General features: G+C 38.0%; 3 protein-coding genes across 8 annotated transcripts; 1 reads left to right on the top strand and 2 right to left on the bottom strand.

Annotated features, from left to right (window-relative positions):
* Positions 1-243: 243 nt before the first annotated feature.
* Positions 244-15,075, bottom strand: cbx5 (chromobox homolog 5 (HP1 alpha homolog, Drosophila)). Its single transcript, XM_081387206.1, has 6 exons — positions 14,971-15,075; positions 13,773-13,845; positions 13,310-13,523; positions 12,111-12,342; positions 11,775-11,875; positions 244-1,911 (listed from the first exon to the last, which is right to left on the bottom strand). Exons 3-6 carry the CDS (start codon positions 13,447-13,449, stop codon positions 1,770-1,772), a joined length of 615 nt encoding a protein of 204 aa, XP_081243332.1. The 5' UTR covers positions 13,450-13,523; positions 13,773-13,845; positions 14,971-15,075; the 3' UTR covers positions 244-1,769.
* An 82-nt stretch (positions 15,076-15,157) lies between these two features.
* On the top strand, positions 15,158-20,149 carry hnrnpa1b (heterogeneous nuclear ribonucleoprotein A1b). Of its 2 annotated transcripts, XM_081387187.1 has the most exons (13): positions 15,158-15,664; positions 16,178-16,297; positions 16,435-16,581; positions 16,658-16,868; positions 16,956-17,048; positions 17,133-17,264; positions 17,368-17,439; positions 18,167-18,352; positions 18,439-18,606; positions 18,704-18,775; positions 18,969-19,621; positions 19,849-19,920; positions 20,009-20,149. In XM_081387187.1, the coding sequence occupies exons 1-10, from the start codon at positions 15,653-15,655 to the stop codon at positions 18,763-18,765; spliced, it is 1,203 nt and encodes a 400-aa protein (XP_081243313.1). In that variant the 5' UTR covers positions 15,158-15,652; the 3' UTR covers positions 18,766-18,775; positions 18,969-19,621; positions 19,849-19,920; positions 20,009-20,149. The 2 variants fall into 2 exon arrangements, with proteins under 2 accessions (XP_081243313.1, XP_081243314.1); XM_081387188.1 differs by lacking the exon at positions 18,969-19,621 and having other exon boundaries at positions 15,549-15,664.
* Positions 19,646-25,822, bottom strand: nfe2 (nuclear factor, erythroid 2). Of its 5 annotated transcripts, none has more exons than XM_081387179.1 (4): positions 24,879-25,111; positions 23,000-23,078; positions 22,202-22,339; positions 19,646-21,654 (listed from the first exon to the last, which is right to left on the bottom strand). In XM_081387179.1, exons 2-4 carry the CDS (start codon positions 23,045-23,047, stop codon positions 20,443-20,445), a joined length of 1,398 nt encoding a protein of 465 aa, XP_081243305.1. In that variant the 5' UTR covers positions 23,048-23,078; positions 24,879-25,111; the 3' UTR covers positions 19,646-20,442. The 5 variants fall into 5 exon arrangements, with proteins under 5 accessions (XP_081243305.1, XP_081243306.1, XP_081243307.1 ...); XM_081387180.1 differs by lacking the exon at positions 24,879-25,111 and adding an exon at positions 23,231-23,285; XM_081387181.1 differs by lacking the exon at positions 24,879-25,111 and adding an exon at positions 25,737-25,822 and having other exon boundaries at positions 19,649-21,654.
* Positions 25,823-26,200: the final 378 nt, after the last annotated feature.

Consider the following 26,200-nt stretch of genomic DNA (forward strand, 5'->3'; position numbering starts at 1 on the left):
ATATACCCATGAATTCTTATTCTTCTAGGTTTTAACCTGCTAGTATTACTTAATTACTGTTAAGTATTCTATTAGTAGAAACCATAGAAACAAACAGGCAAGAGTTGCTCCATTATGACATCTGCTGGTACACATCAGCACAGCATCAGGTCAAACTTATTACTGCACTGCAATTACAACTGTACTAAAAATAGGATTTTTCAAATTTGTTTTTTCCAACATTGCATAGAGTGAAACTGGCATAATCTCAGCACTACAATGAATTTATTTAGTATGACCGGAGTCAAAAAGCCAGGGTTGAGGGTTTCCAAAAACATTCAACTGTTAGTGTTGAAAACTTGATTTACTACAATTTGGTACAGGACATTTAAAAAAAAAAAAGGCTGTGCACATAACATAGCAAGACATCTATTGTTGCACATTTTAAAATCAACTGCTAGAACTGAGTCATCTGTGGAAATGATCATGTCAAGGATGGTCCTTTTGCAATACAACAAAAAACATACCCAATTTTTTTTTTTTATTATTGTTTACTTGTAACCATGTTCAACCATTTAAAAACTTTTCCCCCATTACAAACAATTCCATCTCAAATTAAAACTTTCCCACTATTCTACTGCCAGTGGACTATGTCTATAGGTTTAAAATAAAAGACTTTTCCTGTTGTAAATGATTTTAAAGTAGCTTTGTTCAGTTATGCTCTGTAAAAACAAAAAAGCTCTACAGAGCACAAAACTCCAGTGTAGTCACGTGACCTTGATAAACAGTTTTATTGAGTCAACTCTAGGTTAAAAAAGTAATAAGAACCTGACATATGCTTAAACTACCACGTGAACGAGTTCATGAGGTCAAACAGGGAATGTGTTCACCAAAATCAGCCACAAGAGGGAGTATGTCAGTTAGACTTATGAATATCAAGGAAAAATTGTGGAAACCGATTAAAAAATGTCCCATTTCACAATCAGGTGATGACGATTGTCTGCCCTCCTACAAGCAAGAGTGACGAGTTTAAAGATTAAGAATGGTTAAAAAGGGCCAATTTTGACGCTAGAAAAGTTATATAATTTTTACACGTTAGAGGGATAAAGTAAAAAAATAAATGGATGCCAATAATTTTCCTAATTTTAATCAGGGCAGGTTATCATAAGGTAAAGTTCTGTTATGTGGCTTTACTGACATTTAGAAGCAAAAAAAATAAAAATAAAAAAAATCAATCACAGGATTCTGGCCCACATGGATCATTATTACAGTTAAAAATTGTGATACAGCAAAATTCTTTCTACCTTATTGGAAAAACCCTTTATCCAGCGTTATAGATGAACACTGACCATCAACCGTTTTTTTTTTCAGTCATGTCAGCAATACTACGAAATCAGATGAGAATAAAGTTAAAAGGTTGGCATGTGGGTTTTCATGGTTTCACATCTACACTAGCACACAATACATCATAAGAACATAGTTGTAGGGGCACAAATACACAAATAAATGACAAAAAAGAAGGAAGATCAGAAAGAGTAAGAGAAAAGAGATCACATTCCACCGCTCTCCGCTGCTGCCACAGTTCGCCATGGCCTTTCGGTTTGTCTGGTGAGTGATGCTGTTTCATGAAGGGTGGGCAGAGGTTTTCAAGGTGGGCAGTAACCTCCATTACTCGCTGGCTGTTTCTTTTTCTAAATGGTCCGTTAAAAGTTGGCTATGAGAGTGTCACCGGCGCGACGAAGAACACAAGGTTTGGAGGACTGTGTCTTTCCTCCCATCTAAACAGCCATCTAAACAGCCGTGGCACTCTTTTCCTTCTTATCGCCGTCTTCATGCCAGGTCAGACGCTCCTCATAGAAGGCAATGACGATCTGTGGGCACTTGTGATTGGCTTCCTTTGCGAGCACAAGGTCAGCCTCATCAGAGTCCTTCCTGTGGTGGGACATCAGTAAAATTTGCATTAATTGGTCAATTGCACAAGGTTATACATCATCCTGCACTGAATAAGCTCTAGTTCTAATAAAAAAGGATAAAAAAAAAAAAATCACTTGGTGTGACATTAAATTCCTTAAATACACTTGTTTGATAAAGCTTCCTGCACCAAGTTCATTTAGGAGAGCTTTATCATTTATAAAGATGTCTGGAAGTAAAGACCTCATGATTGACTAAAGCCGCGTTTCCACCGCAGGAACTTTCCCCAGGAACTAGGAACTTTGGGCTGGTACTCGATGTGTTTACACCGCAGGAACCAGGGTCTAAATGAAGCTCCAGGTAAATATTTCCCCCTCCGATAGTCCCTGCTCATAAGGTAGTACTTTTTCAAAGTTCAGGAACTTTCAGGGGTGGGACTTGTGCGCTGCACAAGCTGATTGGTTGTGTTCACGCCGCATTTTGGTTGGATGACTCCACGCAGCATTTTATTTATTTTTAACCTCCCTTTTTAAAAAATCTATTGCGGTTCGTGTCGTGGCTTCATGCAGTAAGAGTTGTCTGTCTGCAAATATGGAATTTAATAAAAAAAACTGGTGGACTGGCGACGAGTTTCAGGCTTTATTAAAGGGATAGTTCACTTTGAAATAAAAATTTGGTATGTTTTAGCTTACCTCAAGGGCATCCAAGATGTAGGTGTCTTTTTTTCCGCAGTAGTTTCAATTTTGATATTTTTAGGTCAAACCATTCTTGTCTGACAGTCATATCATGCAGGTCTATGGTCACCCCCTCAAAGAGCATGCACACAGTCCAAATTAAACAATTCCCCATCGTCCAAATTAAACAATTCCCCATCGTAAGTACACATTGATGGCCTAAGACACGAAACGAGCGGTTTGTGTGAGAAAACGAACAGTATTTATATCGTTTATACCTCTTGTAACACAGCCACGTCCAAGTGATATGAGGGCGCGGGCGCATCCTGGTGTGTGACGTGTGCGCAGACTGGTGCATAGATATATATACACTAGATCCGCCTTAAAGACATTTGTTCCAATGAACTGCCGTAGACAAGGCGACATCTAGTGTATATATATCTATGCACCAGTCTGCATACACGTCACACACCAGGATGCGCGCACGCCCTCAGATCACTTGGACGTGGCTGTGTTATAAGATGTAAAAACGATATAAATACTGTTCGTTTTCTCACACAAACCGCTCGTTTCGTGTCTTAGGCCATCAATGTGTACTTACGATGGGGAATTGTTTAATTTGGACGATGGGGAATTGTTTAATTTGGACTGTGTGCATGCTCTTTGAGGGGGTGACCATAGACCTGCATGATATGACTGAAAGACAAGAATGGTTTGACCTAAAAATATCAAAATTGAAACTACTGCGGAAAAAAAGACACCTACATCTTGGATGCCCTTGAGGTAAGCTAATACATACCAAAATTTAATTTCAAAGTGAACTATCCCTTTAAGGGTATTTGTGGAAGAGGAAACTTTCTGCACGTTCGTCCCAGCCGCATTAGCTGATAACATACAAATTTAATATCTACCGTTAGCATTACGAGCTTACTGAACACGCTTTATCAGTGCTCGTCTCTTTTCTGCCACAGCTTTTATTATTAAGTCATTATGTTTACACATTGTCATCTATTGCAAGGCACTCCAAACCATGTTACAAATTTACTATAACAGGATTGAAATAGCGCTTTGAGGTTAGTAACAAAGAACTATTTACAAGACTGTCACTATTTATGATTGATAGACGGGGTTCAGGCTTTAAGCGTATTTGCGAAAGAGGAAATTTTTGCGCGTTCGTCCCAGGCATCTCACAATAACTGATAACATAGGTTGTCTAATTTTATACGCATACGAGCTTTCTGAACACGCTTTAGTATCAGTGCTCGTCTATTTTGTTTTGTTAATTACCTCGTTAGTAAACCAATACATAACTGCAGCACAGTTTGAATCTCCTCCATACTTATTATAAATGTGGCGCTCAAAACTGATTACTGTCCGTCGCAGACTGGGAGGAGCAGTTGCGCGCAGTTTACCTTCCCGGTACTTTAGACCGCGGTGTAAACGCAGAAAGCAACCGGTCTGGGGCAAAAAAAGTTCCGGGTAATTTCGGTGGAAACGCGGCTTAACTTCAATCGTATACTAGAGCAGATACATATTTTACTGTCATAAAAATCAGTGTTTCTGTGCAAATAAAATTCTGTCGATTAAGTCAAACCAGAGCAAATATGCTCAATTACAATCTCAAATAACATCACTCAGGATCTTTTACTTAGGCTGGGGCACAATCAACCAACTTCAACAGGGTAACTGACGTTTTAGTCAGTATTGAAATTAGTTTATGTACTAATATATCAATACAGACAAATTTCTGGTGTAATATTGTGTTTAAAGAAAGACAATAAAAAGATTATTGTGCAGACACTAGTCAAATCTGTATATTGAATGTGTTAAATTATGTTATTGGTCTTTGGGCGGCCCAGAGAGAAGCTGCAAGAGTTTAGATTCAATTAAAAGCCAGATTTAGATTGTTGTGCAACTAAAACACCAACAACAACCTTTAAAAATATATATATATTTTTTTTTATTTTTTAATTATAAACAATTATATACACTGGGACTCTAACTTTGAAATGCCTATGCTTTACTACTCCCAGCTGCTCATCTTCAATACATTACAATTAGGGCTGTCACTTTTGTGAAAAAATCCTGTTCGATTTTTGAGACATGTGTTCATTGAATCGATTGTAAAATCGATTTTTCATGTCTAAAGACGTTTCCATTTTAAACGCCAAATATGGGCAAATCCACGGACAACTAACAGGCATTAGGACGAACGTAAACAGGGCGCTTGAGACGCGCACAAGTCAGCAATATTCCTGTTGATTTATTGGCGTGAAGTTTCGTGCACAATGACAAACAGGAGTGCAACATTCTCGAAAAGCAATAAGCAGAGTGGACAGCCATAACATCAATGAAAAACATTGCAGTCTTCAACGTGCCTGTGTTTACGGTTAGAAAAGTCAAACAAATGTTGCCTACGTAGGCGATTGTTGACCGTAGCCCGAATCTGTATCTGTATGCATGAGACTGTCTGAATACCGGCAGAATTCACATTTTTGTAGTAGGCCTAAATATAGAAACATTATGCAGAAGTATAATGTGTGTTTGTCATGGTGTGTTCACAACGGACGCGAATAGCGCGTCAGGCGCGAGTGATTTCAATGTTAAGTCAATGCAAAGACGCGTTATGCGCGTAAAAAATTCCTGCGGGAATGAGGCGTCAGAGTTGCTGTGTGACGCGCGTTCACTGCGGGCGTATCGTGACGAGCTGGACGCGTTCAGAGAAAAGACCGTTAAAATCGATTCCCTATTTTCGTTTTCGAAACTTGTGCTGGTTGGTCCGATCGATTGTGCAATCGATTTTCGAACGTAAAGTGACAGCCCTAATTACAATATTAACACCCTACAGTAAAGACATTAATATCAATTCATCAATAGTGATTCATTGATTGTGAACTCCTCTGAAACAGACCCTGTAGAACATTTTTACTTTGAAAGTGAAGCGCTCATACTTATTAAAATCATAGCCCTTTTGAAGTTTAATAATCACATTAGGCTGCATCATGATTCAAGTTTCTCTGTCCCAAAATTTAAGACTCCTGTTAACCCACTTAAGATATTTTAGACACTTTATGGCCTTAAATTCAATCAAATTGAATTAAGGACCCACAGAAACCCTGAAAATATATTCAGGGTTATATATGAAGCTATGAATCAAATTTGACCACAGCTTTATATTAGAAATGTTACAGAGATAGGCCTAGTCATTTACAAATTTGTGAAAGCAGTGAACAACAGAAATATGCAAAAAATCTGATTTTTTGTCATTTATTATGCAACTATGTAGTTTAATTATGATTTATTGCAGGGTTCACCAATCTCGGTCCTGGAGGGCAGCTGTCCTGCAGAGTTTAGCTCCAACCAGCTAAAGTCTAGTATGCCTAGTGAGACCTTGATTAGCTGGTTCAGGTGTGTTTAATTGGGGTTGGAGCTAAACTCTACAGGACAGCGGCCCTCCAGGACCGAGATTGGTGAACCCTGATTTATTGTATTATGTCAGTGTATAGCTAGTAACATTTGACCAATGGAACATTTAGGCAATGGACAAGTAGGATAATGTTCGGTTTATAATGCATGCTATATGATGCAAAAGGCTACATCTGTAATAAACTGTATTTTCTGCCGCAATCTATGAAGAATACCAACACAATATCATAAAAGGAATATGCTTTAGGACTCAGTAGGCACTTTTCCACCATCGGGCCAAACAGTTCAAAGATTGGTAAGGAACGGCTCCAGTTATATTTCCACTCGAGCTCGGAAAAGCGGCTATTGTTTGTGTAACTTCTGTAGTCCATTAAAGTGTGATCATTTGTCATGTATGGTAAGTTTTAGTGTTGTCAAAAGACCCGGTACTTCGGTACTAAAAATTTTTTAAACGTCACGGTACCAGGTTTTCTCAAACCCGGTACTTGATGCGCATGCGTGTATGTTCATGGATGCATAGCAACGACAGACGCCACGGGAGAACAAGCGCTTGTGGAAAGGAAAAAGCGGTGCGAACTGCGCTCTCCATGATGACGAGGAAGTATTAGCAAAGAATTAATTGTTTCTAGCCCTTGCATTAGCTTTACTACTAGATATATTTATGGAGATGAGAAATAAAAAGCCGTCATTAATATCAGTCCGTCAGAAAAGCAGTTCTAGTCTTATTCTTGGCTGGATAACTCTTAGCAGGTTTAAAAAGCCCTTTTAAAATTAAATATGAATGCAGTTTTGGATTAAATAAAAGTACAGTCAAGTCAAATAAAACACGTTTTATCTCCTGTATAGTTTGGTAACGCTACAATAAGATACCATTCATTAACATCACTTAATGTGTTATCTAACATCAACACATTGAGTGAACAATATATTTTTACAACATTAATTAATGTTTGTGAATGTTATTTAATACTAGGGGTTGCACGACTACTGATTTCTGCTAGTCGATTTCCTATCAAAACAATACTCGAGTTACTCGACTACTCGTGGTTCATGCTACTGTAAATGAAAAGACATGAAATAGCTAGATCTTATCAATAAACATTATTAATTCATAGCCTAATGCAACAATTACATAAGTAAACTCTCAAAACATTATAATTATGACATTTCATTTTAAAATTTTCATGTAACAGTCTAAAGCCAAATAAATAGCCGTTCTTACCTTTCATTTCAGACGGGGCCGTTCACATATCGCGTCTTTTTCGCGCTCAAGGTCGACATTTCAAATGTAGGCGCGCGGCGAGCGCGTTCATAATGGAAGCAACGTGGTGCGCTAGTTTTTCCAGGCGGGTTTTTCCTTCTCATCTCCAGAAATATATATAGTAGTAAAGCTAATGCAAGGGCTAGAAATCAATTAATCCTTTGCTGATACTTCTTCGTCGTCATCATGGAGAGCGCAGTTCATGGTTGGTTGCATAGCAACGACAGACGCCACGGGAGCGGGAGCGCAAGCGCTTGTAGGAGACAGCGGCACGGCCGCGCTTTCCACACGTTTTTAGACGCAATATGTGAACGGCCTCTTGCAGAGTTGGCCAATTACTATATTTTTGTCATGCTTGATGAAATACTTCCACACATCTGACGTGTGTTGTCTGTTGGTGACGTTCGTCATTTTTAATTCATTTATTGTTAATGGACGCTCGAGTAGTCGATTGTTTCCGACGGCGTCGAATAGTGGTTGAAGTAGTCGATCTATCGACTACTCGACTAGTCTATGCAAGCCCTATTTAATACAAACACTTGATTGGTCATGTTTGTTCACTTCATTCATTGTGCATTAAATAATGTTAACACAAATAATGTTAACTTGATTAACTTGATTTTAAAAATGTATTTTTAAATTAACCCCAAGGAGAATAATTGTGACAGTATATAACTATTGTTTATTGTTAGGTCATTTTATCTAATGTTATCTAACAAATGGAATCTTATTGTAAAGTGTTTTTAATACTACAGTTTCCATCTTTGTAACTGTGATATACACTTTAATATAATTAGCCTATGTAAATTTAACCTGTTAAGCTGCAACGCCACTTTTGAAAAATCCCCAGAAATGACATACCCAAACTTAAAAAGATACAGTTCATGAACCCTTTGCACTAAAAGCACAAGTATGATCTCATTTGAAAGCTGACACCTGGCAGTTTATTGTAAATGTAGAATTAATTATTGTCATAATGAAAAAAAATTGTTATAAATAGCTTCAAAGTTTTGTAAAGTTATTAGAAATTATTTTTTATGAAACATCCTCATGAAAATAAAATTGAAGTTGGCACTGGAGCAATCTAGAAATGCACTACAGCTAAAGCCACATGTCTAAACATTTTATGTTTAAAATCTGAAGATAATAAGTCCAAAACTCTGTATTTAGTTACATGTTTTTCAAGACCATGTCAGTTGACTTTATTTTGATTTGACGTTAAAGATGCTTCTGATGTTTATTGCCATCTTCTAACCATCTATCCAGTATATTGTCTCTAGTGTTTTGTGGTGCAAACGAGCCCCATTCAGTCTCAGTCTCCCCCTGCACACATTAACACCTCTCCAGCCTGGTTATGGCTGTAAATATGCATTTCTTTTGTCTGCATTATAGTTACTAACGACTGGCTAAAAGTGGCTATTCATAGGGTTTCAATCCCCTAATTTCTTTTATCAAAGTTCTTACTTAACATTTAAAAACTGGATCAAATGCCCTGCTTGAATAATGAAACATTTTAGTAAGCATATTTAGAAAAAAATTATAAAAGGATAACTGCAATATGTGGCAGGTGCACCTAGAGCTAGCTAGCATGTTAGCTTAGCACACCATCAATACACGACAATTTATGAGATTAAAAACATTTTTCTGCTTCAAACTTAATTTATAACGCAAGTAGAGTGTTTTAAATAATCTTCTGTGATATAATTTCGCTTCAGATTAAAAAATCAGACAGAAAATATATATTTTTTATTATTCTGCACAATGATAAAGTCTATATCGATTAGCAATACATTATAAATATAATCTATTATTATGGAAATACCTGACATTATTTGAAGAACACAGGTAAACCAAATATCATTTCAATCATGTTTATTGTCTTCAAAAAGTCTTTTTTCTGCATGTAACAACGATCTCTGATAGCTTTGTGTGTGTTCGAGACTTCCTGGATTGTCACATGATCATGGTTCTTCTTCGTGTTACATAAATGGACTATTATTGTGAATGTAGCGCCCTCAGGCTGTTGGTATGGATTGAAAACACAATACATCACAGTGTCCTAGTGCTGGGCGGTTTGACCAAAAATCAACATCACGGTTTTTTTCTAAATTATACCGGTTTCACGGTTTTTACCGTTTTTTTTTTGTGTGTTTTTTTTTCTCAAGCATGATGGGTGTTTACCACATTTTCTACTGAGTGAGAGAGGAAATAGTGCAGTAGATTTACTTATAATGCCCTATTTTATTGTCATGAGTGAATATTATAGAAAAAATCCCCACTAATATTAATAATACAGGTTTGCAAGGCTGTTTACAAAGAGGTGCCAGCAGGACGCGCTTTAGGAGCGGCAGAAACAGTGGTTTCCCCGGTAACGGCTGTACACAAAGCAGCAACGCTCATAAACACTGCTTTATCAGGAAAGATAAAGAAAGATTCAATCGTAATAACAAAGAAACTTTTCTAAAGACCGTCAGTTCACTTCAGATACGTTAATACAGTATAAAAACACGCGCGCCGCAAGAAAAAAGACTCTCACCCCCACACGTCTCGTGCCCACTCTAGTCAATGCTTGTGTTTCAGATCGAAGCTTCCCAGAAGCGGCTCTCCGCGCCGCTTCGCTAAATATAGGCGCCTGGTCTATTTTGACGCACCACGTGGAGGACGGAATAAAACCTTTTCGCAGCTGTAATGCACCGCAGACGTGTGTTGTAAATGAGGAGTGAGACTATGTTGCGCAGCGCCGCGTTCCGATTAAAGCGACATACACCGGTTTTGCGGTATATTAAAAATTCATATCGTAACAAAAATAAACACCGGTATTCGGTATGAACCGGTAAACCGCCCAGCACTACAGTGTCCAGCGCTCATAATGATTACATCGACGCATTTGGGCATAAATTCAATAAATATTATTCCTGTCTATAGAAATCTGATGAAAACTTATGAAAATATATCAATATTTCTCCAAATCTGCACATTTTTGAGCTAAAGCCCTGAGGGACGTTGTTTTGTGTATCGCTGTCATGACGACAGCACGGGAGTTTTTTAATGAATGAAAGCGGCTGACGGTCATAATTCATATTAAAGGTATCGACTCATTTTTTCATTTCATAACTCCTGACACAAATTAAGACATAACTGTCACTATAAGTTTTTCAGAATACAATAGTGGTCAAATACTGAAACTTGAGTCTTATATCTTTTTAATGATGTATAGTTTGTCAATGTATAACATTAAATCTGATAGTAATTTTTAACTAAATAAAAAAAAAAAAACGCTTCAGTGCGCCGACGCACTGGTGAAGCTTAACAGGTTAATCTAAATTAAGCTTTGGTACCGAAATTGGTACCGGGAACCGTGGATTTTCACTGGTATTGGTACCGAATACTGAAATTTTGGTACCGTGACAACACTAGTAAGTTTAATATAGCCTTTACAGTTAGTTTACCAGTCAGGAACTCCAATTATATTTGTAAACAAGTCAAATATAAATAAATGCTGAGTGGAGACTACAATGATGGGTTTCAAATGTACAGGTGTAAATATGTGTAAAACTGAGACAAAGAATATTGGTTCTTCAGTCTCACACAGGGCAGGAGTGTGAATGTGAGCAAAGTTCAGACAATGAAACAATAACGGGGCAGTTGCATGAAATCAGACATAATCCCAGGTGTAAATGTGGCCATTGAAACTATTGTCTTAACATCCATCTCGGGTGATCCAATCACAATTGGTCAGTCGAGAGACATCCTTGTCATTAACATGCATATCGAGACCACTTGTGATTACATTTAAATCAAATTTAAATGCCAAATACATAGCAGTTCTGAATTCACATTTTAACAGGGTTTTTCGTGCATTGAAAATATTTGGTGGCCGCCTGAATGAAGTTTTCGCAAGAGTGCAACTTTGTGTACCTTGCGTTGAATTTAAGCTTCAGTGATTATGATGGTAGCGATCTTTGTTTGCATTCTGTATATAATATATACATATTTTCATGCTGCTAACAACACATTGCAAAGTTTCTGGATTGGCAACCATATTTAAATGCGTGACTGACAGTGATAACCACACCAATGGACGGAACCATAAAATCTGATACTGTATGTCAAATGATCTGTATAAAATTATAGACCTGCCACTGTTTCTATGTAAACGTTGTCGTTCATTTTATTACTAACTTTTCAAAGCAGTCACTCTGTGACTTTTTACATATAAATTTACAGATTTTCTTAAAATATAAAATAGTTCTAAGCACTTTGTTTGATGATCTGTCCTGACAGTGATTATTTTTTATTTCATGAATAAACAGGTTAATATTAATATTATCCCTTTAGTAATATTAAGTTAATATAACAGTTTGTAATATCAAATAAATAATAAGTTGATGTTACAAACTGTTTCTTAGCATTTATTTATTTATTATTCAGTACTGGGCTCACAGTTCACATGGGTAGGCTACTTAGAAGACAATTTTTGACAGAGAATATGGTCAGATTTTTCATTGAAATAAATTTCTTACCACTTCATAAGGAACATAAGGTCTCCACAAGAGTCTGTTGCTCCAATAATCTTCTCAGGCTCCAGGCCTCGCTCAAACCCTCTTGCTACAAGAATCTCATCCTAAGAAGAACAAAGACTAAGATTAAAATCCCTAAAATTACTCAAACTAGAAATATCATTAACACCACCACATTTAATACACTAATCCAACACAAAAATATCACTTAAGAAATTATTTATGTAGAATTCATTTCAGCCCACTGGATATATTTACATTATCGAGATGGATATTGCATGGTAATCACATGCAAATGAAGCTTGAGTATGGGCTCTGAAACTTTTGTTAAGCCTGTACCTCCTTTTTCTTTTTGGGTTTACTGCCACTCCCGTTCTCTTCCTCTGAGTTTTTCCTCTTGCTTGTGCTGCTGCTGCCGCTACTGTCTTTGGGACGGGCCAAAGAAGAGCCTGTGCTGGAGGGCTTGCTGCTGGGTGGGCTTCCACTGCTTCCCTTTTTATAGGTTTTCATGAACTCTGAGATAAGCTCTGGACAGTCCAGATTCTTCTCCGGTTCCCAGGTGTTGTGTTTGCTGCAAGACAATGCACAATCCATGATGAATTAAAAGCATTGTATTTCCTTATATCATGTGTGCATGAGATATACTAACAGGAAGTTTGCACACTACTAAACTTGCAAAGAATTGACTGATCTTAAAACTAATTTCTTAAATGGTTTGGTTTAGAATTTAGACAGGGCCATTGCATCTCAGTGTAAAAACTGCTGACGCGTTTCATTGTCATTTCATGCATTTTAAGACTTTTACATGCAGCAACACCCTACATGTTCCTAAGATGTGAAAACAGCCTATTCTATTGCGTAGACACCCTTAAGGCCCCAAGATACTTCAAGCAAAATCAAAGAAAGAGCTGGTGTGACCTCATTTAAAACAAAATCAGCCATTTTTCATGTTTGATACTGTAGAGCTGCTTAACTATAAGCAATCTATTGTGTAAAGTGCTAAATAAATAAACATGACATGACTGGAATGCTAAATTGCAGAGCTGGTGCAAACATATCCAAACCTGCATGAATTTCTCTCTTCTGTTGAACACAAAAGAAGTTATTTTGAAGAATGTCAACCAAACAGTTGATGGACCCCCATTGACTTCCACAGTATTGGAACAAAAACATACTATGGAAGTCAATGGGGCCCATCAACTGTTTGGTTGACATTCTTCAAAATAACTTATTTTGTGTTCAACAGAAGAAAGAAATTCATACAGGTTTGAAACAACGAGTAAATTACAGAATTGTCTTTTTTGGTAAAACTATCCCTTTGACTGCTGTTTCTCAGCACTGTCACTTGTGTTTATTTTGTTATTGAGAGGAAGGCGCGCAGCACATATTTACATATTCATCTAAATAGCATTCTCAGCAGTGTGTGTGGCGTCAGGATGCTCGGATATTTCGAGCTAGGTGAAGATTAATAAAAAAAAGAACTTCACTGCGAGCGTGTCTGGGCTTTTAGATTATTGTAAAGGGCAATGCTGACTTACTCTGTAAAGCCTTTCCACTTGAGGAAATATTCTACACGGCCCTTCACAACTCTCCTGTCCAAGACCTTCTCCACGATGTACTCTTCCTCATCTGAGGAAGCAGCCTCATCATCTTCACGGTTCTGGTTCTTCTTTCCCATGGCTGATTCTAAGTGTCTTCCTCTGAGCTAATGTGACCTCTGTGGCTCCCTGGTCTGGGGAGGAAAGTGGTCAACTGAAAAAAAAAAAAAAAAACATTAGCAAGATTATGAGTAGATGCTATTTACCATATAAAATTACAAAGAATAAAACTCTGCAGGGTGCTCATATTTGACTGTTCAGGTGCATATTCACTGCAAATTCTGATCAAAACAAACACTTGATAGTGCTAAGACTCTAGAAAAAGTTTATTTCTATTTAGTTAAGAGACTTTTGTTAACTTTGCAGAAAAACAAACACTGATTTTTGTCATTGGTGTTCTCACCTACAGTCCTCTATTGTAGGGCGTGACCTCTTAAAATGCAGAGATGATTCTTGATCACAGCGCTCAGGGATCCCTTAAGCAAATAAAGTTCATTGAAACATATTTGCATTTAAATATAAACAAGACATTATGTATAAAACTGTCATTTTAAAGTGAAACACACCCACTGCTTTTTTTTTTACTCTACAGACCTCTTTAGAAATAAACATACCAATGCATTTCATTTGAGGAGCTACAAAATCATTTCAGGCTTAAATGCATAATAATAATAATAGCAAAATAAATAAACTGCAAAAGATGTTTAGTAAACCATGAACCATAAACCATGAACCATAAACCATTTAATTGCCTTCAATTAAAAGGCAAAAGAAAATATTGGTGCACACTGTCTGAACACTCTATATTAGATTAAGCAATTACATTGGTGGATTGGGATGCAGTTCCCATATTAATTTACCAAGACACATATTTAAGTAACCTTGCACTAGAATTGCGATAAACCAGCCATGTGTTCTTATCTTCATGTTATGAACGATCTTAGCGAGCAAGGCCAAACAATGTTAAAAACTGAGCAGCCCTACACAACTCCCACGTTTTCATACGTCTATATCTCTTGCCATATGCTAATTTACAATGCATTTATTCCAAAATACGTTACATAACATAAACAACATCGGATTTAATTGCTAGCTGCACTGCTAACATTTGGCTACAGAAGTCTCATTGATTACTACTGTTTGCCTCACTAAAAGCTCATTCAACAGAAGCAACAAAACAAAGATAGAAGACAATATGCTTGATAAATAATTCCGTGGTTTGTGTACAAATAACTATAAGCTAGTTCAACGAACCAATGCCTGCAATAACAAAAAACAATGTTCACCGATGCCCATGCGCACATGATAGTAGGCTAATCTAGCTCAATTAGCATGCACTCTCTACTTCTTTATTTGACTCTCGTCGTCTAACCGATGCAAGCAAAGCATTCACGCGCTTTTTCGCATTTATTTGAATGTTATCGTCGTGCGCGCTACACTGTGTGAGCATTTGCTTAGCAACAGCGCGGGCCGACCTGAACAGATTTCACCTGATATTATCATGTTTAAACGTAACAACGACGGCGCATATCTTTTACAGTGCAAGGAGAATCTACAATGACATATTATGCCGTTAATGTAGATAATTATTTTATACTTACTGAGGTATTTTTTCGACGTTTTTCTATTCGTGTTGGATAATGAAGCTGAGGCGGCGGCGGCTTTTTCCCAGCACACAGGAGTTTGCTGCCTCTCGCGCATGCATCCGTCCAGTGGCGCTTCTAGCCAATCAGCATGCGGCTGAGCGAGCCGTTCTCGCGCCAAAAACAGCCTTGCTCGCATACAATGGGATGCGCACGCGCCACATGGCTACTAAAACCACAGGTTTTGCTTAATATTTCTGTGCTTTTTTAAATTATATTTAATTAAAACTTGTTTAGAAAAAAAAAACATATTTTCAATGTGAGGTATGAGTGCATTTACAAAATACGTGATATCGGAGCTATATTAATGGAATTAAAACTTATTTATTAATAAATTATTAAGCCCCTCTTATATTATATAACAAGTTTATTTAAATTTTAAAAAAGTGTACCGTTCAAAATTTTAGAAAGATTCCCGATCAAACGCACTAACCTCTGCTCTAGGGATTGACTTGAGTCTCAGCCAATCAGACGTCCCCAAAACGCAAAACAAAAGCATTAGCGGGAACAGTAAACCAATCATCGCCTAAAGTAGGAGGGGACTGTTTTCACCCATGCTATTTATGGTATCTCCCCCACTTCTTAGTGTGTGTCTCACCGACAGGCGTGTGGCGCAGCACAAACAGAATCAGTTGATAGGATGTCTAAAGAGGTAGGTTGACTTTAATATAGGTATTTAGGAGGTATAACAGCTTATTTTAAGCAATACAGATACGTTCGTCTGCGGGTTTTTTTCGAATTTAACTTTATTCGTTGCTCTTTGTTATTTGCAAAGAGCGTGTTCGAGCCGCCATTTTAACTCTTGTAGAATGCAGACATTAGGCCGCATGATTACATCGAAGGTTTTGTTCCCGAAAACAACTATTTCTTTGTTTTAATTATGCAGTCGCCGTATCTATTATGGTCTACCTTTATTTGCTACCACCACTGTTTGGCTGAAACCGAGATCCTACTAAAAATAGGCCGCATGGTCCGGCACCAACATGGCGGAGGTCTTCGTTCACCTCCCTCTTATAAGAGTAGCTATGTTACCTCAAGGTCTCACGAGTCATGACGCTTCGCGCTCGAATGTATTGTTAGTTTAATATATGCTGCAGAAAATAGACTCGATGCACAGTTTTAGTCTTTAGCTTTACTCAGCTATTATATGGATTGTTATTTTCAGGGCCAACCACGTGAGCCAGAGCAGCTGCGGAAGCTCTTCATTGGAGGGCTCAGCTTTGAAACCACAGATGATAGTTTGCGGGCGCATTTTGAACAATGGGGAACCTTAACGGATTGTGTGGTAAGTGCATCTCGCCCTATTTAGCTGTTTACTATTTTAATCTTTTTATTTTTGAACACTAAGTATTGTTTTTATTTTACTTTTTAAGGGTATGATGAGGACCAGTGTTTAACCCTTATGCTTGTGTTTTTTCTTAGGTGATGAAAGACCCAAACACCAAACGCTCCAGGGGCTTTGGGTTTGTCACCTATGCTGGTGTGACTGAAGTCGATGCTGCTATGGATGCACGCCCCCACAAGGTCGACGGTAGGCTCGTGGAGCCCAAACGAGCCGTGTCTCGAGAGGTGAGAACTTAAGTAATGTGTAAACTTTCTGAAAGAGATGTAAGGATGCAAATGCCTAAATGCATGTCTGTTTCAGGACTCTAACAAGCCATTTGCTCACACAACCGTGAAAAAGATCTTTGTGGGTGGCATTAAGGATGACACTGAGGAGAACCATCTTCGTGACTACTTCGACGTGTTTGGAAAGATTGAAGTCGTCGAGATAATGGTTGACCACAAGACCGGAAACAAAAGGGGCTTTGCCTTTGTTACGTTTGATGACCATGATTCTGTTGATCGTATTGTCAGTAAGTGCTTTCATTCCGGTGTCAACCTTTTAATATCTTAATGTTGTATGGGTTTAAAAAAATAACCCTTGTATGTTCCCCCATTAGTTCAAAAATACCACACTGTGAATGGGCACAACTGTGAAGTCAGAAAAGCTCTTTCTAAACAAGAAATGCAGAACACTGGCATGAACATGAGAGGTAAGTTTGTTCATTGCTTTCCCCCGGTATCTCTTTTAATACACTTGACTTGGCTGTATTAATTTATTTCAAATAAATCTGTAGGCCGTGGTGGTGGTGGAGGAGGCAGCGGTGGAGGTGGAAACTTCAACAGATATGGCAATAATGGTGGATACAACAATGACTTTGGAGGTGGTGGTGGCGGCGGTGGCAACCGTGATGGATACTTCGGAAGAGGTAAATGCCAAAGAGGACATTTTGAAGTGTTTTGAATTGTGTTCAAGTTTTATATTGACTTAACCACATTTTTTTTTTTTTTTTTTTTACAATCCTGTTGCAGGAGGTAGAGGAGGTAATGGTGGAGGTGGTGGTTATGGAGGGGACTGCTACAACAATGGATTTGGCGGAGATGGTATGCGTTTGGTTTCTCTTTAGTTTGAAAATGTAACTGATTTTTAAATGTTAAGTAGGGTTGGATATCATTTTGAATTGACTCTTATCCATTCTAAAAGGTTAAAGTAGATATTCATTTATTTGAAGCATTTTTGCAACAAAAAATTGTTGCATCTGAATACCATGATCAAGGCAACAGGCTAAAGAACAAGGTATTTTTGCCTTTGGTTTTAACAAATACTGCTGCAAAAGCAACTAGCCAAACTAATACATTTGTAACTTATTTCTAGTTGTCTTCTAGTCATTGATTAACATTCTGTCTTGATGATCTATAAATTGTTCCGGGGGTGGGGTTTATGTAAATTTTAGGGTTAGTGATGTCACTCAGGAGGAATGTCGTCTAGTCCCTATCAGCAGTTTGTTGTCCTTAAATGATTTCTTTAAAAGAAAATATCTCCCTTTGCTTTGACTTTGAGCATTGTAACTTTGCAATATTTATGCTCAAATGGCAGCATTACACACTAACTAGAGTTAGAAAAGTGAAATCCTAATCAACCACCCCTTTAGGATTTTAACTTCAGTATTTACGCCCTGAGAGGCAACTTTCTGTGCGTGTGCTTTGGATGTGAAAACATGCGCAAGACTGAATGGTTTAAAATTACACAGGAATCAATTTTGATTTAGCAAGTATTTTGACTTTTCAATTCCCAACCCTAATGTCAAGTAATTCCTGTGACTTTCTCCAGGTGGTTATGGTGGTGGTGGAGGTGGCGGCAGCGGTCCTGGTAACTATGGTGGAAATCGTGGATATGGAGGTGGTGGAGGAGGACAAGGTTATGGCAACCAGGGCGGAGGTTATGGTGGCGGAAACAGTGGTAGTGGTGGTGGATATAATGACAATTACAACAATGGCAATGGCAACTTTGGAGGTGGTGAGTACATGTCAATCTTCATTGTAAACCTATTTGCAAGTGCCTAAATTGTCAGCAGTAACATTGAATGACTTAAATGTTCATAGGTAACTTTGGTGGTGGTGGCGGCGGCGGTGGCAGCAGTGGAGGTGGTAACTACAGTGACTTCGGCAGCTATAACAACCAGCAGTCCAACTATGGTCCCATGAAAGGGAACTTTGGAGGTGGTGGTGGCAGCAGCGGAGGAGGAGGGAGGAACAGTGGCCCATATGGTGGTGAGCTCTTCATAATGGCCTTATACACATGTCCCTTTAGGTTCAAATCTCCTTATAGAAACAACTTGAATCCTAAATTGCATAATGTCTGTTCTAGGTGGCTATGGAGGTGGATCCAGTGGTGGATATGGTGGTGGCTCTGGTGGAAGACGGTTTTAAGCTCAGAAAGGTTGGTTTCAAATTCTGTTGTCTACCTGAAATAGACTTTCAGATTACTTTATTTACAGGGTAACAAACAATGCCTAAATGTTAGTCTTGGACTGAATGCTCTTCAATAAACTGTAACCTTGCTGTACATCTGGTGTAGAAACAACCCTCAGTTAGTGTGCAGCTTAACAATTGTTGTTCATATTGTTCAACAGGACTGAGTGCTTTAGGAGAGGACAGCAAGAGAAGTGACAGGGCAGATGCAGGTTTACATCCCTAGATCTGCTCAGCCAAACAGGTTTGGCAGATTTACAGCTGCCACCAGAAGAAGTGTACAGTAGCGCTATCGTGTGTGGGACATCATGAATTTGTCATCATGCAAACTTATTTTATATTGTCTATTGAGGAAAAAGCATTCCAATGAGGTTTTATGTAGAATTACTTTCAGTCGTTATGGTTTTTATTTTATGTAACCAATCAAGGTGAAATAAAACAATTTTTGTTTTTTTTTTAAAAGATGTGCTGTATTAGTCGTTTTTGGTTTCTGGGGGTTTTAGTGTAGTACCATTGAACTTAACGGGAGCTTCTATGAGCCTTTTTATTAGTAATTCAATTTTAAAGACTGTCTTCTGGCTCTTAAAAAATGGAAATCCATTCTTGTTAAATTGTAAATTGAACTGATTCAAAAAAAGCATTGGCTGTTAAATGCAAATGCTTAGAGTAGTGTACATTTGGTTGCATGTCAGTCTAGCCATGGGAGCAAGCTGAGAAAGGAGTAGCAAGATCATCGCCCTGTGAAGAAGCAGAGAGCAGGGAGTACAGGGCGCTACTCAAAGACTAGCAGGCAGCGCTTTTAAAACTCCTGTAGGTAAGAACAGACTTCTCCACTACCGCTGGTAACTACGAATTTTATTAGATGAAGCTGTACAGTTAATGTGATCTTCCCATTCAGTGTTGTGTATTACAGAGGAAGTAACTGCAGTCAGCATAGTTTGGTGACGATTTTATAAAATTTAAACCTTTTTAATGCATGCCCAGTTTTTACCCACATGTTCCATATTTAACTTGCTGACCATGATACTCTTGCTTTTTCAGGATCTGATGATTGAATCATCTCTTGAAATGAAGACACATGTTTGTCCTTTTAAACTGGTGCTATAATGAAAGGTAGTTGCTTTTGTAATGTAATATTTTCATGTGTTTATACAGTCTCTCTGAATCTCACTTTTTTTTCTCTCTCTCTCTCTCTTTCTAGGACAAAGATGCAGCTGAATAGATTTATTTTTTATACCTGTGGGGTTTTTTTTACCTTTTTTACAAAACTTTTAATACAACAAATGTGATTTGGTTGTCTTGTTGAACACATTTAATAAAAGTTTGTGTTTTGGACATGTAATACTGATTCTTCAATGTTGTAATGTACAAAAGTGTCTTTACCAAAATTCTTGCAGTATGGTTTATAAAGTATACCAAGTAAAAGTAGTCCCCCTAAAATAAAACCTTACTTTCTCTTTGAAATTCTGTAGACATGAATGTATATTGTGTAGTTATGCTCTGCTCTAAAGTACTGTGACTGATTTCTTTTTAGAAATAGTTTAAGTATCTATTCATCACAAATGATTTGAAATTCATTGGCCATACATTTAGGTTTGTCCAGCCAAGTGGTGACTTAAACCCTTCAAAAAAAGTTCATTCACCATCCATTACTGTATTCCGTGGCACCAAGTAAACGTTGCCGTCATTAGTTTGTTGTAGTGAGTACTCGTCAACTGAATATGGGTGTCCCTCCTCGTCACGTAGCTGTGAAAACACTTGGCTGTAAAGATCTGAGAGTCGACATTTGATAATGCCTAGGTTTTGCTGAAACTCCAGTCTTTCTCTGGTTAAATGTTCTCTTTGAGCTCTAAGTTGTCCCAACTCATGTTCTAAATGTACAATATTCTCCAACTTCCGTTTGCGGCAGTTCTGAGCTGCGACTTTGTTCTTCCCTCGTCTGCGAATGTCCCTCACGAGTGCCATTTGATTGTCGCTCAGTGTGAATTGGGTCAAAAGCTCGTTGAAGTCATCCACTGGTAGGTTCACAATCTTCTCCAGGGGGAATGGGATTTTTAGAGCGAGGGCTCGCCGCTCATCTCTGCTCAGGGGTACAGGAACACCGTTTGATTTTGGCTTTGGGTACGGAGCCTGATATGAACCTAGTCTTGTTAAACCTGAGCTATTTAGTTGATCATGCAGTGCTGTGGGTAAAACTGCTAGTGGTTGGTAAGTCTGCTGGTTGATAGCTTGCATATTTACAGCTGTGGGAAAAGATGCTCCGGGGTATGAGCTGTAGGGCTGCTGGTAGTCGGCAGACCCGAGCAGAGTAGGCCGCATTCGACACTGTTCCCCAATGCTTTCGAATTGACTTTCAGCATAGCCCATTGTACCATCTGCAGGTAAGTACGTAGGTACTCCATGCACCCCATTCTCAGGAGAAGCGAGCGGCGGGCTCGAACCAAGCGACAAACCAGAATCTGACTCCAGATCATCCGTGCAAACTTGTTTGATTTGTCCTGTGCCATGAAGGTTGATAACGCCATCTTTCGCAACCCCATGACTGCGTGTTGCCATGTTCATGTGTTCTAAAAGACTCATGAGCGGTGGATGAAGAGCTTGCGTATTCGCAAGCATTCTGGAGGAACCGTGGCCATAGTGCATATCCATGTGTGGGTTCAAACGCTGATAGGGTGGCATCATTTCTGGGTATGCGTTTTCATAAACACCAGCATGATGGGCATCGCAAGCAGCTGGAATGGTTTCCGGCTGAGGTTGACTCATCCCGAACCCCGCTTGAGAAACCGTGGGCTCCATGGAGAGGTATGGGATTGCTTCAAAGGGATTCTCATTGGGTACCTCAAACTCCTGTGACAAAAATAATGTTTTAATAACAACAACTTCCAGTTGGTGATTCAAATCAAACTTTTATAAAAGAAAACACCATGGGAACCTAAAGCGAAGGTCTGATCTTAGTAATAGTTGATTTGTGCTGCAGAGGAGGGTTGTATTCAGTCAGCTGCTCTCTACAGGACCGGCCCACCTGGGTGAATGTGCCACCCGTAGCTTATGCAGGTCTTACTTAGGAGCGCTCGGGTTTCATGTCGAAACAGATGGTCATTGTGCAATGCAGGGGGCCGTCGGCAATATACAGCAGTCACCCTCTTTCTCTGTCTGCCTTTATCCTCGCATCACTCAATTGGCCCATTGTTGCAGATCGTAGCTAAACTCAATGTGTGTTTATAGAGGATTCAGCATTAGAAAAATGTAATAAGGCCACCGTTTCACTAAGGCAGCTTGCACTCACTCTAAAATGATTGGCTGTATCCTACCAGAAAATAATCGGATGTTTTCTTGAGTTTTGGTGTTTGTGCATGTAAAAGAGGAACCTGGTGGGGTGTTCCAGTGTACTGACCTGAAGATCTGTGATGGCCATCAGTTCCTGCCAGGCCAAGTCCATCTCCAAATGCTGGGGGGAACGATGTGCCCGGAATCCAGTGACATTGGTGGACATCGACACCTCCCCATGCAGTCTTCCTGGGTTTGCCGGTCCCTTGAAATTAAATGCAGTTTTTGGAAAACTTGATACGGATTGTTGCACCATGCAAAATAAATAAATAAATAAAATTCAACTTGTATTTTTGTCTTTTAAATATATTTAAATATGTATTTCTCACTTAAAATATCTAAAAATCCTTGGAACAAGATCAATGCATTTATATGCATGCATATGTATGTAAACGAGTCAATAGTAAACAAGAAAGATAAAAAAATGTAACAATATTTACTTAGAATGTAATTTAAACATTACTCTAAGCCACGCATTGCGATATTTGTAATAATCAAAAGGTGACTGCAGTGTCTAATGAAAAATAAAGAAAAGTTTAGACCAAGAAATAACCATGTGCAATGTCTTCAATGAAGCAACACTTTTCTTTTGAATTAACTTATATTATTCAAAATTACATTTTATGTCTGTATTTTGACCTTTTTTTAAGTAAAAATTTGCTACTGCAGTAAGACAAAATATACTTGTAAAATAGATATTAAATATACATTCTCATGAGTTTTATTGTAAATAATTTTTCTTTACTGAAACGACAAGTCATTTTTAGCAATGTATAAACAGATTTTTATTTTATTTTTCCCGCCTTTTCTCGTTGGGAAAGCAGCCGATTTATAGTATAATTTATAGAATAATATAAATACTCACCTCACAGCTGATCCTCAGGGGAAATACACCGTTGATTGCTGAACACATTCAGGACAGACCCCTGATGCAGTGAATCAATCTAAAACATTAAAAGAAATTTTGAACTTTTTTTGTATTTGTCGAACATGAAAGAGATAACAGACACACAAACCATGCTAGCTTTCACATAACGGGTAATGTAGGTCAGTTGTGACCACATGCCAACAATCTTAAGAACAAATTTAAACTGACTTGAGTACATTTCCATCCACACACCCGTAAAACGAGGATGTCACTCTGAAACTTCAAAAAATTAACCTTAAAAAAAAATATATATATATATTTTTTTAAACTGTTTCCCTTCCCATGTGCTCCAAATGTCATGTTGTGTCATTGGACATGATGTTTCGTTGTGCTGGATTTGTCCTATCAGCTGGCTTTTCGAACAGTAATGTCAACCCTTGATAAGGCAATCTTTCGGGAGCCAGCCTGTTCTCCAGTAAACGAAGGCAGGGGCCTAACCACAGACATCAGAATGTCAGGAAGACTTTCTCAGTACATTCCTTCATGTTGATAATAAATGAGCTGATGTATAGTGATATTTCATATGCATTAGCATTCATTCCGGTTACCACTGTGTTTTTATCCTGTTTTTATGATTGTGAGAAACAGATGCCTCATTATCTGGTGGTTTGCTTTTATTGGTGAAGCCTTTTTATACACAACAACTGCTTGAAATTTTAATGGCGGGTTCCTGTTAAATTGGGCATATATTTTGGTGCGATAAAAACAATGCAACTTTGCATTCAGATGTCATTCTGCTACTGTTCGCACATAAGTTTTAACTGTACCAATGAGAAAAACTGTTATCTTTCTAATTCAATTGAACAATTTTACAAGAATGAAAATTTTGTATGAATGCTGGTTATTTTTGCTGGAAACAATACAAATTTGAATCAGTTTTGAAAGCTGTGTAATCTAGCTAATAGTAAAAATGCAAATCCACTGTCAGGTACAAGTTTGACAGGACGTGACGGCAATAATGCTGTATAACATCTAATGGTTTTGTATTTCACGTGTGGTGAGATATTTAACAAAACACTTCTTTCCTTTTGACATTTTGAGGGTAAAAGACATATATCCTGCCTTTACCGCGGTGTCTAGCTTATTTCCTTTGACTAGTTTCTGAAATTTTGAGGGGACAGGGCTGTGGGACAGGCCTTCCAAGTTTCAACATCAGCTGTGGTACTAACCACTGTAGCAGTGTACATGAGCCAACAAGTAAGCAAGAAAGATGAAAAATTAAACAATATTTTCCTTAATTTAAAAAAATCATTCTCTCTCATTTTTTTACATTATTCTAAACCTTGCATTGCAACATTTGTGATCTTCAAAAAGTGACTGCAGTGGTTCACGTTTAATGAATAATAAAGAAAGGTTTAGAGCAAGAAATAACCATGCGCATATATTTTGAAGTCTTCAACGAAGCAACTCTTTTTTTAAATTAACTTTTAAAAAGTTAATACTTCAATTTAAAATTATTTTTTACATCTCATAGGCATATGTGTATATATATATATATATATATATATATATATATATATATATATATATATGTATATATATATACATACACACACAACATGACAACTTTGACACTTTAATCAAGTTCATAATAAAGTCAACTTATATTCAGTTTTTGAAGCAAAAGAGTTAACACTCATTACATTTAATGTGTCCTTAGTTTTTATGACTACAATTATGACTCAAAAAAAGTCATTTAGAATCTTGAAGATTCGAAAGTGAACTAGAATTGTACAATATCTGTCAACAACTGCCATATTTACTAAAAAAAACCTTCCCAACAAGCCCTCAAAAAAGATGAAATGACAAACTGTACCTTATTAGCATTTCCTTGAGCACTGAGCTCAGATGAAAAAGTCTTCAAAATATCATATTATCCTGTGAGCAGAAACCAGTGACCCCTGTGTTAAACTGCAGAGTGAAAGAGTTCGCTGCATGCTCTTAGTTTTGAACTACAAGTGTGCATGCGCTCAACCTGTCTTTCTCTCTCATTCACTCTTTCTCCCACTCACCCTGTCTGCTTTTGGCTGTCACTCACACAAATGGGATGGGTCTATGGGCGATGCAAGCAGGTTTCCTGTAAAGCACCCACACTTTTTACCCTCCTAAATGCAAAACTTGCATTTTAATATGTTTAAAATAAGTTGCCCACAAAAAAAAGACCAAAAACGGTTAAGCCACGGATATATATATATATATATATATATATAATATATATATATATATATATATATATATATATATATATATATATATATATATATATATATAAGCTCGCACTTGTGGACTTCCCAGACCAAATATAGATTTAGACCCTTCAGATTGTGGTCTATGGACAAGTGATTCCCATCCACAGACTAGGTGTGTACGTGTCCTAAAGTCTGTCGCTTCCTCAGTAAGAACCATGTGTTTCACGGGGTGCAAAAATGACCTGAGGTGATCATGTACACCCATGTGAGGGATGTGGTTTGAACACAGACACTATGAACAGGCGCACCTGGAGTTAAATCTGGGATTGCTGTGCGGAGGAGGGGCTGTTTTCTGACTTGATTTAGTAGGGATGGAATGTACACCTTCAACAGGTAAGAAAGGCCACATTGTTCCTGTATCTGCCGCACAACCACAAACAGCCAGTGAAAGCGGGGGGACGGGAGGGTGGAAGAGCGTGTCTTACATTGCAAGTGACCATTCGAGTCCTTGATGAAGTCCTTCCGAAATCACACACACGGGACAATCGGCAGGATTGTTCAGGCACAATCGTCAGGCGAGGTGAAAGGATGTGTTTTCCTTGTTCATTTGAAGTGCTTCATTTTATTTGACCGATTGTGTTACACCCACCCTCGATAATACACCACTTTAAGAGCGTTCAGGTGCATGATGGTCCACGGTCATTAGAAACCAAGGACTGCCATTGGAGTGCATGCAGTTGCACTTCCGGTCGAGAAACATAAAAAAGAAACAATATTTACTTTTATTTAATACATTTGTCTGTGCATTGCAAGTTTTGTGATAATCAAAAAAGTGGTAAGTGTCTAATGAAAAATAAAGAATAGTTTAGACCTAAATAACCATGCACATATTTAAATTTCTTCAACAAAGCAACACTTTTTAAAATTATTATTATTTTTTTTTTTAAAT

The sequence above is a fragment of the Scardinius erythrophthalmus genome (assembly GCF_964197995.2).
Source record: "Scardinius erythrophthalmus genome assembly, chromosome: 15".
Classification (NCBI taxonomy): Eukaryota; Metazoa; Chordata; class Actinopteri; order Cypriniformes; family Leuciscidae; genus Scardinius; species Scardinius erythrophthalmus.

Excerpts from the sequence above, each read along its gene's own strand:
- nfe2 (XM_081387179.1), bottom strand. The coding sequence starts at position 23,047 with ATGTGTTCAGCAATCAACGGTGTATTTCCCCTGAGGATCAGCTGTGAG. Across the intron at positions 22,340-22,999 it reads CCCTGAGGATCAGCTGTGAG|GGACCGGCAAACCCAGGAAG; the intron begins GTGAGTATTTAT and ends TTTAATTTCAAG. Across the intron at positions 21,655-22,201 it reads TGGCCATCACAGATCTTCAG|GAGTTTGAGGTACCCAATGA; the intron begins GTCAGTACACTG and ends TTTTTGTCACAG.
- hnrnpa1b (XM_081387187.1), top strand. Across the intron at positions 16,298-16,434 it reads GAACCTTAACGGATTGTGTG|GTGATGAAAGACCCAAACAC; the intron begins GTAAGTGCATCT and ends GTTTTTTCTTAG. Across the intron at positions 17,265-17,367 it reads TGATGGATACTTCGGAAGAG|GAGGTAGAGGAGGTAATGGT; the intron begins GTAAATGCCAAA and ends ATCCTGTTGCAG.
- cbx5 (XM_081387206.1), bottom strand. The coding sequence starts at position 13,449 with ATGGGAAAGAAGAACCAGAACCGTGAAGATGATGAGGCTGCTTCCTCA. Across the intron at positions 11,876-12,110 it reads AACCCAAAAAGAAAAAGGAG|GATGAGATTCTTGTAGCAAG; the intron begins GTACAGGCTTAA and ends TGTTCTTCTTAG. Across the intron at positions 1,912-11,774 it reads CTTATGTTCCTTATGAAGTG|GAAGGACTCTGATGAGGCTG; the intron begins GTAAGAAATTTA and ends GTCCCACCACAG.